This window comes from Diplotaxodon limnothrissa, linkage group LG9, assembly GCF_057381915.1.
Source record: "Diplotaxodon limnothrissa isolate DT_005_m linkage group LG9, D_limnothrissa_male_GT1.1, whole genome shotgun sequence".
NCBI lineage: Eukaryota > Metazoa > Chordata > Actinopteri > Cichliformes > Cichlidae > Diplotaxodon > Diplotaxodon limnothrissa.
In genome coordinates this window covers 29,657,638-29,674,537 of record NC_140604.1, presented here as the reverse complement: position 1 = coordinate 29,674,537, position 16,900 = coordinate 29,657,638, and the positions used below count along the sequence as shown (strand labels likewise).

General features: G+C 43.0%; 1 protein-coding gene across 1 annotated transcript in view; it reads left to right on the top strand.

The window, feature by feature from the left end:
- The window catches only part of zfhx4 (zinc finger homeobox 4), an 84,401-nt gene that overhangs the window by 16,697 nt on the left and 50,804 nt on the right, over positions 1-16,900 (top strand). The window contains exons 2-5 of the mRNA XM_085362992.1: positions 3,953-6,488; positions 6,862-7,074; positions 7,417-7,711; positions 9,360-9,901. Of these exons, the coding sequence (XP_085219118.1) occupies positions 3,999-6,488; positions 6,862-7,074; positions 7,417-7,711; positions 9,360-9,901 (3,540 nt within the window). The 5' untranslated portion in view covers positions 3,953-3,998. The remainder of the gene's footprint in view (positions 1-3,952; positions 6,489-6,861; positions 7,075-7,416; positions 7,712-9,359; positions 9,902-16,900) is intronic.

Here is a 16,900-nt window from a genome sequence, read left to right as displayed (position 1 = left end):
CATCACCAGCACCCGAGGGCCTCCGGTCTGAACTGTGGACATGTTGTAACACTTCTACTAATATCAGCTGATTTATTGCAACTTTTCGTATATGTACACTACATTGATACTCATAATGTCCCCATTGAAACTTCTTTAACTAGAAGCACTAAACTTGAGTTTATTATCACTCAAGTGTGATAGAAATTGTTTGTTTTTCCAGAAGTCCTTTGGTTCATAGTGCCTCTCTGCCTCTCAGGGAGCTACTGAAAGCAGCTGGAAGGGGTAGGGGAGAGAGAGCCAAGGGGAGGGGGAGAAAAACAATAGGCCGAGGAGTCTCTTAGCCCCTTTCACCCATCAGACCTAGCGGTGTCCAAAGCAGGCATTCCTGGGCTATTATTTGCCTCTCACTGGATCTGATCTGCCACTTTAATTACCTTAGCGTACGTGGGTGTATTTGTGTGTGGGTGTGCGTCTGTGTCCGTGTGCATACGTGTGAAAGCAAGGGGACATGCTTAATTAAAAAAACAGAGGAAGGAGCAGCTCAGGCCATCTCTTTTGTTCTTCCGTTAAAAGAAGGGAACTGTTTCTGCACTCTGGAAAAACCTGGGCTTTAACACTGTTTTCTCTCTTTCCCGTGTATCTGCGTATCGCTCTGTCACAGATGCACAAATGAAAGTAGTCTGGTTGGTTAGCAGTGCAGAGGAAGCCAGTGGGGGACAGAAAGAGGAATGTTTCTTAGCTAGTAGTAATATGATATGCCTTTAAAAAAAGAAAAAGAAAGAAAGAATGAAAAAGCAGAAGCGGGCACTGCTGCCGTGAAAGGTGTGAAACCTTGGGAGTGGAGCAAAACAAAAAAGGAGCGAGGACAGAGAGTGATCACGAGTTATTATATAGATCCTCGGGCTGTGAAGGTTTTGGCATTCAAAATGTTACTTTAAGCTTAGAGAGGTACAAGAGGAAAATATTGGATTCCCTTGACAGTTAGACCAGACATCTCATTACTTCTCTGTCCAGCTATGCTAAATTAACACATGCTGAAGGGATCAGGAAGACTTCAAATGCTTACACCAGACTGTCTTGCATCATATTGCCTTTTCACAAGCGCTTGCAGGATAAATTAAAAGCCAAGACGTTAGCATTTCACTAAAGATCAGGCATCCACTGTTTTGAAAGCAGCTCCTCTTTTGAGTCCCCACACGAGGCCAAATTATTGAGAGACACCAATACTCAGGGGTTAGTGCAGTCGCAAACACTACGTTCACTTTCTTTCCCACCACACTACTGCCAAGCAAACAACTTGCGCTTATTTCGCTCTAAGTGCATTAAGCAGCAGTCTTCTTTGTCAGTTTTCTGTAGGTGGCAAAATTAATGGGATCAATTAGAATCACTACCATTAAAAAATGGACAGTTATGTTATTGTTGGCAGGCAGTACACATGTAAACAGCTGCTAACCTTTTCACCTATGCCAGTGCCAAGTGCTTATCCATAAGACATAATTCCATACTTAAGGAGATGCATAATTCATAAACTGCAGTGTTTTATGTCCGAGCTACAATTCAAAGGGGGTAAGTCACCAACGAAATGACACCACTGACAAGTAGTAAATCCTGCCGTATGTGTCACATTTACTCTCAAACCCGCTACTTCTGAACAGCTTTGCCCTCAATTACGGTTAACACAAGAGTGTATGTGTTTAACTGCAGGAACATGCACAGTGTGCTGTTTTGGCAATATGTGATAATAATGGATGGTAGAAAGCGGGATAAGCTGTCATTTAAGTGGATGTATTAAAGCCATTATTTGTATATAATTGTTTCCGTCCTGCCAGCTCAATTTTGTTTTATTATTCCGTCACATAAGTAGCTCGGCTATGTCTAAAATTAACACAAAAGTTGGGGGAGAAAATGACTCAGTGTGAGTGTAAATAGCTTGAGTTCTTGTGGCATGACAGACATTTGGTCAGTTTTATCTCCTTGCTTGGTTGTAGCTAATTTAGCTGATGATCATCTCCAAGATTGGTGTCTTCAGCGAAACATCCCAAACAAAAAACACACATTATGTTTTTTGCAGGGTTTTTGTAATTAAACATTCATAAGTATCTCATGTAGGTTTTTCAAGAGAGATAAATTGTTAGCATCTTGCAAGAAACCTTGAAAATATATATATTTTTAAGTTTGCTCTGAAACTTTTAGTGCAAACTCTTGTGCTGGGAGATGATTTTGTCATGCACATGCCACACATCTACCTCCATCCTCTTGCCACATTCACGCTGAACTGATAAGCACTGAAAATTCATTTTCTGCTCCTTGTGAATTTTTTTTCTTCTTTAATCTCACAAATAGAGAGATACAAAGTGAGAGGCAGAGAGAGAAAACATCATTTCTCTCTTTTAATCTATCACTAGTCCCCATGGAATCATCTCTGGGATATGTCAGATTAGACCTGATTATAGCGCGTGCACACACATGCAACCACAACCGCACTCACACACATGTTTGATTTCATTCCTCACGCTTTTACTGTCCCTCCCACTGGCTTTGTTTAGCCCTGGATTGTTGCGGATTAATCCTCTAATTGCTTTGTAGCTTTATTGTTAGGGAGAGGCAGTGTAGGAAAATAGAGGGAGAATTAAACAGCAGGTGGATTGGGTTAAAGGTTAACATGGCTCTTCAAAGCTTTCTTTTAATGCTAGCTCATTTACACGCAAGCATCTGAAAAGACCTGGTACTGTATCAAGTGAAAAGACACTGGCATCCACAACTAGTTCCCATTTGTTGCATTTAGCTGAGCAACAAAGTAGGTTCCTTTAAGCTGCAGTGGTTTTCCTTTTCTCCCCTTTATGTTTTTTCTCTCAGTTTGTTCTTCTATTTCTCCTCAGGTGATAACAAATTATGCCTGTGATTACAAAATGAAGCGACTGTGGCATGTTATGGGTGTTTGTGGGATTAAGAGGCTTTCTCGGCATTGTGTGGGGGTTTGTTGGAGCCCTCGAATTTGTGCCTTGTTGTGAAACACCAAAGGTTTTAGGTAGTGAGGGGTTGAGAGATGGGCAGCCACCCAGGATTGATAACATCTCACTGGAATTCTAAACACCATTCCTCTTGGAAGCTTGTTCTGCTTTTTTTTCTCTTACTATCGCTGTTTTTTTCTCCGTGTTGCATTAAATGACAAGTGAAGATTATATTTTTTAAATTCTTGATTTTTCTTACAGTGCTATACAGTGCTCCACCATTCCTCATGGCACAGACACACTCTTGGTTCTACTGTCCAAACAAAGCCTACCACATAATTTCAGGGCATTACTAGCTTAATAGTTGCTGCCCAATTAGAAACTCCGGATTTGTAAGAGTATGCCAAGACTTATTTTCCAATGACTAAGAACCTCTATAATTCACATTATTTCTCATAATGCAACACGCTAACTTGATGGGTCATTACCTCTGTTTGTTAGTTGTTGTGCTCACATATGTGGTTTTAAGAAAGTAAAAGAGAAAGAACGAATCCAAGGCCAGTTCATGGCCATATGAAGAAATAATCTTTAAACACAGAAGAGTCCACTAATCAGATGATCAGGTTATTTCTTTAAACTTTCCAGCTGCCAACTGCTGTGCAGCTGCTTTGTTCATAAATCCACTTAATATTGGATTTCTGGAGTGCCATTTGAACAGTATAGTATATATGGTTTGTACTAGACTGCCATATAGGAGGTGTTTTCATCAGTGGGACTTAAAGTTGTTCTTGGTTATTTTGTTGTAGAAAACTCAAAAGCTCTGAATTTTGTTAAAATGGGTTAATTTAAAAACCTTTAGAGAAATCCATCACATATTTAGCACTTGGTTTAAGTCATGTCTTAAATTGACTTTTAAAGGAGTTACCAGTGATTTGGAAATTGCCTATTAAGTCTACTGTTGAATAGTATTTGGTAAATCTCTGATGTTCTTTCTTGATTTCTGTCGTTCTCCAACTCAGGTCCCTGTTGGGCTGGATGAGATGAGATCCCTATGTAGTGGTCGTCATGGCAACTTGTGACTCTCCCCCTATGGTGTCATCACGGCAGCAGGAACATGGTGGCCAGAGGCTGGATGCGGCTGCTGAGGACAACTCCGTCATCGCCATGGAGACCAGTGTCGCCAACAGCACCAATGCCAACAACAACCAATCGTCACCTGCTGCCATTGGAGAGCCAGAGAATGGCCTTGGAGAATCCGTTGTGAGTCCGCTGAGGTCCACTACTACCCCCACCACTGTCAGTGCAACCACCGACCCTGTAACTGAGCAGAGTCGAAGAGAAAGCTTTACTACCGGTAACAAAGGGAGTGTTACCGGAACTTTACCAGGAGGAGGAGGAGGAGCAGCTTTGGGTTCGGACTGTTCTGCCCCTGCCACATCCCCCGTGGCACCGGCAAAGGAGATCCCCTGCAACGAATGTTCTAATTCCTTCTCCAGTTTACAAAAATACATGGAGCACCACTGCCCCAATGCCCGCCTGCCTACCACTGGAGGTCACGAGGAGGGTGAGGAGGTTGAAGGGATGATAGGGGACGAGAGCGAGGATGAAGGAGACCGTGAGGTGGGTGCTGCAGAAGTGGGGGAAATGAACAGCGAGATGGAGATGGAAGAGGATAGTGATGTGGAGAACCTGTGCGGCGAGATCATCTACCAGCCCGATGGCTCTGCCTTCATCCTGGAGGACTCCAAAGAGCAGCGTGGCAACCAGGGGGAGCTCTCTGGGGCTCTCCAATTCAGGGGCCTGCTGTCCCCCCAGACCTTCCCGAATACCCAGGTCAGCAGTGGTCAAAGTGGCCTGAGCCCAGGGGGGGAACGGTTGGAGCAGCCCGCTGCACCCATGTCCTTCTACCCCCAGATCATAAACACCTTCCACATTGCCTCACCCTTTGGGAGTAAATCCCTAGCGGCTGACCACCCCTCCTTCCCAAATACCTCAGCTGGAGGGCTGGCAGGCGCTGGTCCTGTGTTGCACAGTTTCCGTGTGTATGACCTCCGCCATAAGACCGACAAAGACTATCTAAAGGCGGATGGTGCAGCCAAAAACTCCTGTGTGTCCAAAGATGTCCCCAACAATGTGGACTTGTCCAAGTTTGAGGGCTGTGTGGCGGATGGGCGGCGGAAGCCTGTACTGATGTGTTTCCTGTGCAAGTTGTCTTTTGGCTACAGCCGTTCCTTCGTGACACATGCTGTCCATGACCACCGCATGACCCTGAATGAGCAGGAGCAGAAGCTGCTGAGCAACAAGCACATCTCTGCCATCATTCAGGGCATCGGCAAGGACAAAGAACCTCTTATAAGCTTTCTGGAACCAAAAAAAACCCCAAACTCTGTGCTACCCCACTTTCCCTCACCTGCCAACTTCCTAGGGCCAGACACGGGGCTCCGCGGCTTGTGGAATGCTTTCCACAGTAGTGGGGAGAATGCAGATTCCCTTCAGGCAGGTTTTGCCTTCCTAAAGGGCAGTGCCAGCAGCTCCTCTACTGACCAAACCCCCAGATCCCAAAGCATGCCAAAGGCTGAGACCAACCCAAACCTCGGGGGAGGGGCTGGTGCCCACAGAACCCCCAGCGGGAGTTCTGCTGCTGCTACCACTGGTGGCAGCCTGGAAGGGCGGAACTCTGATCGTGACCGCAAAGGCCACATTAGGGACACTTGCACTTTGCAACCCAATGGGCCAGATCTGAGCCAGTACCCGCCCATTAAGCGGGAGCCCGGTACGGTGGGAGGAGAAAGTCCAGAGCAGGATGAGGATGCTTATTCCAGTGGTGGTGGAGCGGATATGGAGGCAGAAGAGGAGGAGGAACAGGTCATGACGATGACAGGCCAGCGGGCCGACAGCACCAGTAGCAAAGATTTCCCTCTCTTAAACCAAAGTATTTCCCCCCTTTCCAACAGTGTGCTAAAGTTGAATAATGACAGTAAAGGCCCTGCATCCACTTCCCTTTCCTCCTTACCTGTTAGTGAGAAGCTGGAGATGGAGAAGAGCCGTTTGTCCACTGCCCTGGCAGCTGCCAGAGAGCGGGAGAGCAGCAGTGACTCAACCAATGAAGGCCTGGCAGGACGGGATGGCTTATCACCATCCTCAAACCCCCTTGACATGATGACGTTGCGCAGAGATGATGAGAGTCCTGGACCTCTGCATCAACACACAGGAAACCCAAGTACACCTGGAACTCCAGGGACTCCTGGAACCCCAGGCCCTGGTGAAGGGTCACCAGGTAGCGGAGTAGAGTGCCCCAAGTGTGACACGGTCTTGGGATCCTCACGATCTCTGGGAGGGCATATGACAATGATGCATTCAAGGAACTCCTGCAAGACGCTGAAGTGTCCCAAGTGTAACTGGCACTACAAGTACCAGCAGACACTGGACGCTCACATGAAGGAGAAACATCCAGAGTCAGGTGGATCGTGTGTGTACTGCCGCACAGGACAGGCTCACCCTCGTTTAGCCAGAGGAGAAAGCTATACCTGTGGATACAAGCCTTTCCGTTGTGAGGTCTGTCCATCTTATGTTTCATGTCTGTGGAGTTCCATTTCCCTCTTTTTTTTTAATTTTGTGAAATTGTCAAATAAGGAGCGTTTCGCTTATGGTTTGTTTTTGTTTTTTGCGTGGATTATAATATAATATTATATTTTATTTTTGATTTACCCAAAATTCCAAAAAGTTTGGAATTAAAAAGGGAAAAGAGGCAGTTGGATGTTATTTTCTCTTTTCTTCAACATACATTGTAGCTTTAAGGATACATTTTGAATTATAGTGCTGAACAACAAATCAAAAAACAACTATTATTTGTCATTGATGTATTTAATGTTTATCATACATCATTACTATTATTAATATTAATTCCCAATGTTTGTTTCTCTTATAGGTATGCAACTACTCAACCACCACCAAAGGCAACCTAAGCATCCACATGCAGTCAGACAAGCATCTAAACAACGTGCAAACACTCCAGAATGGTGGAAGTGAAGCACAGTACAACCACAACCATGCCAACCCTGTGCCCAGTGCAAGCCTTGGTGGAGGTTGTGGGGCACCCTCACCATCCAAGCCCAAACAGAAGCCCACTTGGCGCTGTGAGGTAATGAAACAAACAGAGCATCATTGTAGCGCCGTGGCAGCAACATACCAACTTCCTTGTTGCACTGCCCGCACAATGAGGCGGTTATTTCCCTATGCGTCACTGTGTCTATTATTTTTCTTGGCCACATCGTCTGACCTTCAAATTTAAAATGGAATTTCTTATACATTCTAGTCTTCATCACCATAACCATGGTAATAAAATGCTTTCATGTCCTGTTTTGTTGTTAGCTGTTGTTTTCATGAAATTCTAAGTGGGAAAAAAGTGCTTTGCTGATAACAATCACGCTGGCAGAGTTAGACTTCCTAATACACTTATATTGTTCCACTTTTCTTCTAACAGGTTTGCGACTACGAGACCAATGTGGCACGAAACTTGCGAATCCACATGACCAGCGAGAAGCACATGCACAACATGATGCTGCTGCAGCAGAACATGAAGCAGATTCAACACAGCCTCCATCTGGGCCTGGCTCCAGCTGAGGCAGAGCTTTACCAGTACTACCTGGCTCAAAACATGGGCCTTGCGGGTGTAAAACTGGAGAACCCAGCCAGCAGCAGTGGCCCAGACGCTCAGATGATGATCAACCCCTTTCAGCTAGATCCTGCAACCGCTGCCGCTCTCGGATCTGGTCTAGGTGAGTGGTACTAAATTTGAAACAAAGCAAAACAAAAAAAGAGATGGGAAATGGCAGGGAAAAGGATATTTCTGCTTATGATGTGAGAAAGTTCCTGTTTTGAATTTTTGGCCTCAAGCTTATTCTTTCAGTTTACTTCTGCTCATTTATCACTGGGCCAGTTATTCTGTTTTATCTCATATATCTGATGCTATCTAGGTTTTTTTTTTATCTCTCTGCATTTTCTTCTTTCTGTTGATTTTTTTTATTTATCTTTTTTACACCTTCTCACCTTCCTTTTTTCTGCTCCCATCTTTAGCCTTGGCCCCATTCCCTTGCCCCCCTTTTCTTTCTCTTTGGCTCTTATCTCTGCTCTCATATTGTCCCTCTGTCATTGTCTCCTTTCTTTGACCGCTCTCACTGATTAAAAAATGATTATGAGATGCCACATGAGAATTATTCTTAATCTTTCATTTGTAATTTTCTTAAGTCAGCTTAATCCCCCACCATACACACCCCACCCCACCTTTGCTCACCCTGGAGAGAACACACACATTAGCACACATGTACACAGACACACACTCGCACACAGTAGGAAGCGGATTCCCGTAGGAGTGAGAGAGATTTAACAATGACCCCGCAGTGTTGCACACCCACTCCCTCCTCTAGTGTGGAGGTCACAGCCCAGCTAGCAGATGTACTCTCAGTGAATTACAGTGATAACAGACAGCTCCCTATAGTGAGCACAGCTGTCCATTGCATACATAGATAGGTTTTTAATATATATATGTGTCTGTGTGTATAGATAGATACCCAGATAGACACTTATATGCACCTTCTAAATGACAAACAGTGTGATACTTTCACATTATCTTGCGTCCGTGTGCTTTTTTAATCCAGTGCACACCCACACATATCACACACATTTGGCCATCTGAATGAATTATGTAGAAAAGATTTAAATGATGTGTAATTGTTAATACCTCTATACACTTAAAAACACAGTATGAGCTTTGGTACCATACATAAAGGGACAATGAAGGGATCAAACGAAAGTGTTAATTACATTTGTATGAATGGCCTTTTTTAGGAAAAAAAAACTGTGTAAAGCATTGATCAGCTTTTCAAAAATCTGTGCGTATGTGAGAAAAGACTGGAGCCCTGCAGCCGTTGTCCCACCACAGCTGAGACCAGTAATTAAAGCTACCTGATGAGCGAGTTAGCAAGTTGAAAAGGATGATTGTAATTGATCCTGATTCAATCCTATTAAGGTTTTTTATAGACAAGACTTTGTAAGGAGCCCTAGTCCTCTGCAAGGCTTTATTTTATCAAATCCTTTTGTGTGAAAGAGGCCTGCAAAGACTCACTTCGCTTTCCACACTTAATTTCATTTAATAAAAAAAAAAATCTTTTCCCCTTTTTTTGTACCTCTATCCTTTATCGCTCCATATGCATTCCAAGCTTTCATTTTTACTATAGCGTTGGCTTTTTGTCACATTACTTTGTTTTTAACATTCCTCTTGCTGTGCTTGCTGCCTGCCTCCTGTCTGACATGTTATCATTGTGTGCTTTCAAGTATTTAATCCTTTTTTGAGGTTTTACCTTTTACACTTCCATCTCAACTCCTTTCCAACAGTCTAACCTAGATTTTCTCTAATTTTATCCTTAGTGAATAATGACCTATCAGCAGAGTTGCGTCTTACAAGCGGTCAGCTGATGGCAGACGACCTGTCCCTGGTTTCCTCAGCTGGAATCGGGGGCATGTCCTCATCAGATCCCTCTCTGTCCTCCTTGTCGCCACCTATCAACGACCCCTCGCTGCGCCTCTACCAGTGCGCAGTATGCAACTGCTACTCCACAGACAGCCTGGAGGCTCTCAACGCCCACGTCAATGCCGAGCGCTCTTTGGCCGAAGAGGAGTGGCGCTGCGTGGTCGGCGATGTCTACCAGTGCAAGCTCTGCAGCTACAACACTCAGCTTAAGGCCAACTTTCAGCTGCACTGCAAGACAGACAAGCACATGCAGAAGCACCAGCTGGTGGCTCACATCAAAGAGGGTGGCAAGGCCAACCAGTGGAGATTAAAATGTGTGGCGATTGGCAACCCTGTGCACCTCAAGTGCAATGCCTGTGACTACTACAGCAATAGCGTGGATAAACTGAGGCTACATGCCACCAACCAGAGGCATGAATCTGCCATCCGCCTCTATAAGGTAAAAACACTATTTACCCACGCCGTGTCCTGCAAAAACCAGTTCGTTAATCTCAGCTCTTTGGCCCTGCTAAGATATAAGCAAACAAGCAGTAGAACAACACTGCCTATGAGTGAGGCTGAAAATGAATTTCTGAAGATAATTTATAAAGAAACAAAAAAACATATGGTTCTGTGTTTTTTGCAGGACACCGATGTTACATCTCATGACATGCAGCCTAATACAGACAATAGAATTCATGTTAATGCAGATCTAGCAAGGACACGCGATTCAGAGAGCACATACTTTATTTTTTGTTTATTTATTGTTTTTGGTTCAAAACAAATGACCCCACTCTCCTAAGCGTAGTGTGACACACATATAAAGTTCCCGTGAGAGTGGAATGACAAAGATGGAAAAGGTCAGTGCAAGAGTACCGAGGAAGATCCCATCTGATACGGGTATATTTCCTGTCTGTTATCAGCTGGCACTGTAGTTCCTTTTAATCCTTCACAAGTGAAGTACCAGCAGAGAAATATTTTTCCCCCTTCATTGTCAGGGCCTAATGACAGTGCCAACAATAGCAGCACTATTCATGTTACTCTTGATATTTGACTTTATGTGAAGCTCAATCAGACGCAGGAGAAACCTGACATTTTATGCAGTAATTATTTCGAGCCTGTTTTATATTTTGAAATATTATAAAATGATAGATTAACTATGAAATGTTAAATCTGACTTTAATTTATATAACTACAATAATTTGTATGATTATTTATAAAAGAAACACACCCTGTTGGTTACATCATCTTGCACCAGAACTGTAGCTTGTTTTGTTTATTTTACCTTTAATTATTCAGTTTTAATTTACCACAGCATTACCACACTAGTTTCCTGTCAGAGCTGTATTAATTGAGCTACTTAACTAATTAAAGTCTTCGCACTCAGAGCAATAAATAATAAAAAGTTAATCTAAGGAAATTCCAATATGCCCAATATTTGGCATCTTTCTGCCACTTTATATATTTAAGTAGATTTAATTTGTTAGACTTCTCCTTCGTTTTAATAGGATGCTATTACATTTCCAAGGCCTTGACCTACAGGCCTGGATCAAGTGCATTACATTAATGAGGATTTCTTTATTACTGTATTCAACATTTGGCAGTGGGAGGTGTTTGAGCGTGTTGTTTCTTAAACGTGGAGGCAACAGGGGTTAGAACGTGTAGAAAATAAGATCCTATTGACAGAAATATATTTTTATTTTTACAGGGATAAACCCATATTTGTAGAATAATAATAAGTACAATAATAAAAGGACAGTTCTGTCCTCTCATTTTCAAACTAGAGCTGTTTTTTTTTGTATTTTTAAGCAACAATAAAAATCCAACTGCATTTGGCCAACAATGAAAACACGAAACTCAGAAAAGACGTAATGTGCGATAAAGTTTTTATGATTTGAATCTGCAAAATTGTGTTTATGAAGCAGCCTCACTTTACAGACTTCAGTCATCATCATTTATTGTGCATGCATTGTGTATGTGTGTGTGCACTGTGTCGCATAGTAATCTTAAAGGAATTACATTTATTTGAAAATCTGCAACTGATTCTTCCTTACACTTTCATGCCTAAACTGGATTAATCACATTGGCATTCTTGGGGTTATTTAAAACAGTCTTCACTTCAACAGGATGTACACATTGTCACAGGATTGTCCAGCAGCCTGGAAAAAAGGGGGCTGGACTTGGCATGGGATGAGTTGGAGATGTCTCTACTCAAGGAACATTTTTAAATTATGAGCAAATGCTGCTTGCACATTGGCCCACATTAGCCAAGGTCCTAACCTATAAGATCAGCTTGATTAGATGACTCAAATCAAGTCTCTTTACTGTCATAGGAAAACTTTACCCTGTGTGTGTGTGTGTGTGTGTGGGTGTGTGTGTGCCTTTGCGAACATGTGTTTGAAAGTGCTGAGCAACTTTTGCCTGCTCTTTCAGTTGATTTAAAATGAGGCAACAGCCAGTTAGGTTACCAAGGCTACACTAAACACTGGCAGCCATTTAATCAAGCAAAAAGCTATTTATAACAGTTGTGATTAAATGTACAAAACCCAAGAAACAGAATAAGCTTCACAGAAACGGAACCAAGGGGTGCGCCTGAACATATTCCTGCTTTTGTTCATATTTTTGCTTTCCAAGAAACATTACGTTATGCAGCGGAGCATCTTTTTAGGCACGCAGAAGCACAAGATCAGCCAAGGCAAGAGAGGGTCATCCAGTGCCCCCTCAGTGCACCCATGTACCCTTGCATCCCATCTAGCCACCCACCTACCCCCAAAGGGCCTCCACAAATCTGTTCCACAGATGACGCTTTTAATGCCTTTGGCAGAAATTCCTCTATTTTACCCTTGGACATGTGGTGGTAAAGCCAAGCGTGAGGGAGAGAGAAAGTACAGACAGAGCAGAGAGCGGTGCAGAGGGAAAAAAAAATCATTTCTTTATTTGACCAGAAAAACACCTCTCCTTTTATGTATTGGCAGAGGTGAAAAGCACATGGGGATAGAGGTAGCTTGGCCGGGCGCATAAAAGATCCGAGTGTTGACGACTTTACCATCTGGACTTTTTTGGAAACACAGAATATCTTTATGGCATGGGAAACCATTTGAAGATACAAACAAAAAGCATATTCAGGAGATTTTATGGCTGCTTTGTCGCAGCAATGGAGTACTTCTGAGGGGAACTGAGAGTTTGAAAGGGGTTTTTTTTCCAGACTTTCAAACAGCAAGAGGGAAATTACATTAGCAGCACATGGACATCAAGTCATCTGGTGTCCAGGGCACAGCAGGTGGTGCAGGAAGTTACAGGCCTTACATGGAATAACTGAGGAGTACACCTCATCCCCTTTAGAGGGGAAATATAGGGAAAGTGATCAGGGCTGGTTGGTACCACTCAGGTTGTTTTTTTCTACACAGTATCTCCTAATATAGAATTTAGCTGATGTGAGTGTGGAACCTTGCTTCGCAGGTATTATCACAGCTGTCCAGTGCAAACCTTTATCCCCCTACAAATAATGTAAACAACAAAATAGAAGATGTTTTAAAATAGCATTTGTATGCTGGCAGCCTGTGAGGTAAGTTCTGCACTAAATGGTGTTGTAGCATAGCGTGTCCTTTGCTGGAAGCACTTGTGTTTGGCTTACCACTGAATATGATGATATATGGCTGATTTTTAATAACAAACACTGGGCTTAATAAACATGGAGACGGGGGTAAATCTGTCAGTGCCATTCACAAGTGCTGCCTGGCTAAGTAGGGGGTTTAGTTTGTAGTCCGTGTGTGTGTGTGTGTGTGTGTGTGTGTGTGTGTGTGTGTGTGTGTGTGTGTGTGTGTGTGTGTGTGTGTGCGTGTGCGTGTCGTCTTTGAGGTTGAGATCTGGGCTTGCCCCTGGGTCATTAGGAGTTGAGAATGTTCATGGTCAATGTGGCATGGTCAAGGACCACACACACACACACACACACACACACACACACACACACTTTGTGAGTCTTGAAGGCCATGGCACCTGTTTCTCAGATGGTTGTCTGAGTAAATCTTAACTGTCCTCAACCGCTGTCAGTCTATCCAACTTTCCGTCATAATTCAAGCGGAAATGGACCTCCAGGGTCCACTGCACTTTTCCATATCTCTGTTTTCCTTTTCATTATTTTCCCCCTTCCTTTACTTCCCTCGCCATCTCCTTTGAACTCAGAAATTCGAGGTCATAAAACGTTTTTTTTTTTGTTTTTTCTTTTACTTTTTATGATGGCGATCGGAAGAGAAAGGATATTCAGATTTAGTAGTCGGTTGTTAGTAGGGTTGCCAACCGTCCCTTAAAATACGGAATCGTCCCGTATTTCGAAACAAAAGTACACGTCCCGTATTGAGCTAATAAGGGACGCACTTTGTCCCGTAATATAGTGAGAATCAAAAGTAGTCTATAAATGTTAATGGAATTAACGCTTTGTTTGAAAACATAATTCCCAGCCCCTCTCCTGCTTTGTGACCAATGAGCTGACAGCACACTTATGACAATTCGAGTATGACAATTCAGATTATCTCATTGGTCGAGGAAAGGTCGCTTACAGAGAAAATACCGGAAGACAACAGATGACCACAACAACAAGCATGGCCAACAGGGAAACAAACGCCGACACTGCGGTGCAAGTCTCGGATGACAGTACACCTAAAGCTGGGCAAACACTGTGCGATTTTCAAACTGCACGATTGACTCGCAGGGGTTAGAAGTTGGTAGGTCACGATGCAGGTCTCACACTATACCGCCCGATGCTCTGATGCGACCTGAGTGCTCACACTGTGCCTCCATAACATGAAGGTTATAACAGACAATCTGTCGCTCGCTCTCTCTGTCTTTCACTCACACAGACACACACCACCACCATCAACTTTGCTAAATTGCTAATGAAAAACACTGATCAGGCAGCTGTGATTAAGCAGCAGTGTAAATCCAACTGTTTTCACGGTTGTTGTGGTCGTGATAATTTTGTGATGCCACATCGAAAAGGCTCGGATGAGCTTTCTAAAGTTCTACAAGTTGTGCCTCCATCGCTTGTGTCCAGATCACACGCTGCACAGCTGTGCTGCTCCGTCTTTTTCACCGACGTTTACGTGTTTGCGCGTGCGCAGTGTGAGCGGCTGCGGTGACACCCTCACGAGCGATTGATGATCGGGAGCTGGTCGTGAGGTGTTAATCGCTTCTCGTTACCCCACGTATACTACACGACGCACGATGAAGGCCAAAATCGGTCTGATCACCAAATCCGTCGCACGACTCAGAAATCGTCTCAAAATGGGCCAAAAATCGCACAGTGTGAGCCCAGCATTAGAGCAGCAATGTTTGTTCGCTCAGAGAAAGAAAAATAGGCTGCAAAAGTACTGGGAGGAATGGGAAAAGGAAAACACCTGGCTGGAAAAAGTTAATATGGGCATGTGCAGTGAATATCAGCGCTATGTGGCCAGAAGTGTGATAATATAACTTATTTTGTGTAATAAACATCTGTAAGGATAGATGATTACAACAAATAGATGACTAATACATAAAAGTAATACATAGATGAATAATGATGATGAGTTATGATGCGTAATCATAGGAACAAGCGGGTTTACAAACAGGAGCAGCTGATTAGCATTAGAAAAGCTGAAATAATACCTCAACTGAAGCCAATTGTACTAAATGCACTATATGTGCACAGTTACAAGAATATTTTTCTTTCTATTGTTTTCTATTAATTTATATAATTTTAAGTTAAGCAGGACAGAGTTCTTTTAAAGAAAGATTTACTTATATTCTCAAAAGTTAAGCATGACAGGCTTCTGTTTAAGAAGGAGACCTGTTTTACTGTGTTAATGTTGTCATTTTGAGCTAAAAATAAATGGCTAAATGATCATTTGTTTCCCATGTGTTCATATCACAAAGAATATGCATCTGCTTAAATCAACTTCAAGTCAAATGGTTAAAAAAATAATTTCACACACAAAAAAAGAGCTACCACACTGGGAAGCATAGCTGGACTGGCCATCGGGCATACCGGGCATTTGCCCGGTGGGCCGCTGGCGATTTTTTGTTTTTATGGGCCGATGGATTTTTTTTATTTATTTTTTTTTTAGGAAGGGTATATATAATGGAAGGTGTTGGATTGGCCAATTGGTCATGATCGACTCTGGGCTGGACCAATTACAGCCGAGGAGGCTGGATGCACCCTCCCCCTTGTTTAGCAATCACGTGATTTTCGCGCATTGCATGCCGGGAACTCGTGGCAAAACAATCCAAGTACCGCATCAAATGCAAACATTTGCAGCACCGCAAAACGTTCATTCTCCGGTTCCAATACCTTCTTTTTTTTCTTTGCCGCACAAAAAAGGAATGTACAAAACAAAAGGAGAATAATGCCGGTCCGTACAAAGACAGACTCAAAGAAAAGACAAAGAAAAGATACGAGGAAAAAATCAAAGGAGTGAAAGAGTGGACAAAAGACGTCAGCGTGCTGCCCAACTTTCACCACGCTCATATTTATAATTATACGGTTCTTGGAGTGAGTGCATACACTCATGAAGTTTAGTAACTTCAGGTCACTGCAACAAGCCCAGGTACAGTTTACCGACGGATGGGTACAGGACCTTGAAACGCACCGTGTAGAACGAAAGACTATTGTACATATCATAAGTTTACCAGTCTCACAAATCGTCTTCATAAATACACATTCATTAACAGTTTATTAATAGGACCTTTGAGCTCAACGGTAATTAATTAGTAGTGGAAATAATTTCTGGTAGTGTAACAGTGTTTATGTGGTATTATTCCACTTGCCACAAATATCAGTGTAATGGGGAAACAGCGCCCCCCCTCTCGGTGTGGCTGGCTGCAGTAATCGCTGCCAGTCTGCCATAGCCATACGAGAGGTGAGTTGTATTGTTCCGCACACAATATAGCTAAGTAGTACAGACACATAAAACATGTTTGATTAGCTGAAGAGCACCGAGTGTAATAAGTGCTTAGTGGACACATGTCCAACACCAGTTTTATGTACTTTTCATTTGTTTATTAATGTGTGAAACTGTATGCTAAAGCGGAATGCTAATGAGATGTTCTGCCGTAGTGTGCTGTGCGGAGTGGTGTGTGGCGAGCCTGTGCACTGATAATGCACCGTTGTTTCCATTCAGGAAATAAAGTGGCAACGATCGATCAGAGACTCGAGGAGTCTGTTTGGGCCGAACTGTTGCAGCGGGATGAAGCAGAAACCGGTTACAGTAGCATTACAGAAATGTAGCAGTGACAATAATATTGTATGTTGTAATCGCAATGGACAATTAGTGATACAAAACAACTGTTTTATCTTGTGAATAAAAGTATATGTTTTTGTCAGTGTACCATGGTTATAACAGAAGCGAAACGCAATATTGTGTCAGGACAATTCACTATTTATGCACAATAAACAAAGGAGCATAGCGCGACAATTTCTGTTCAGCGC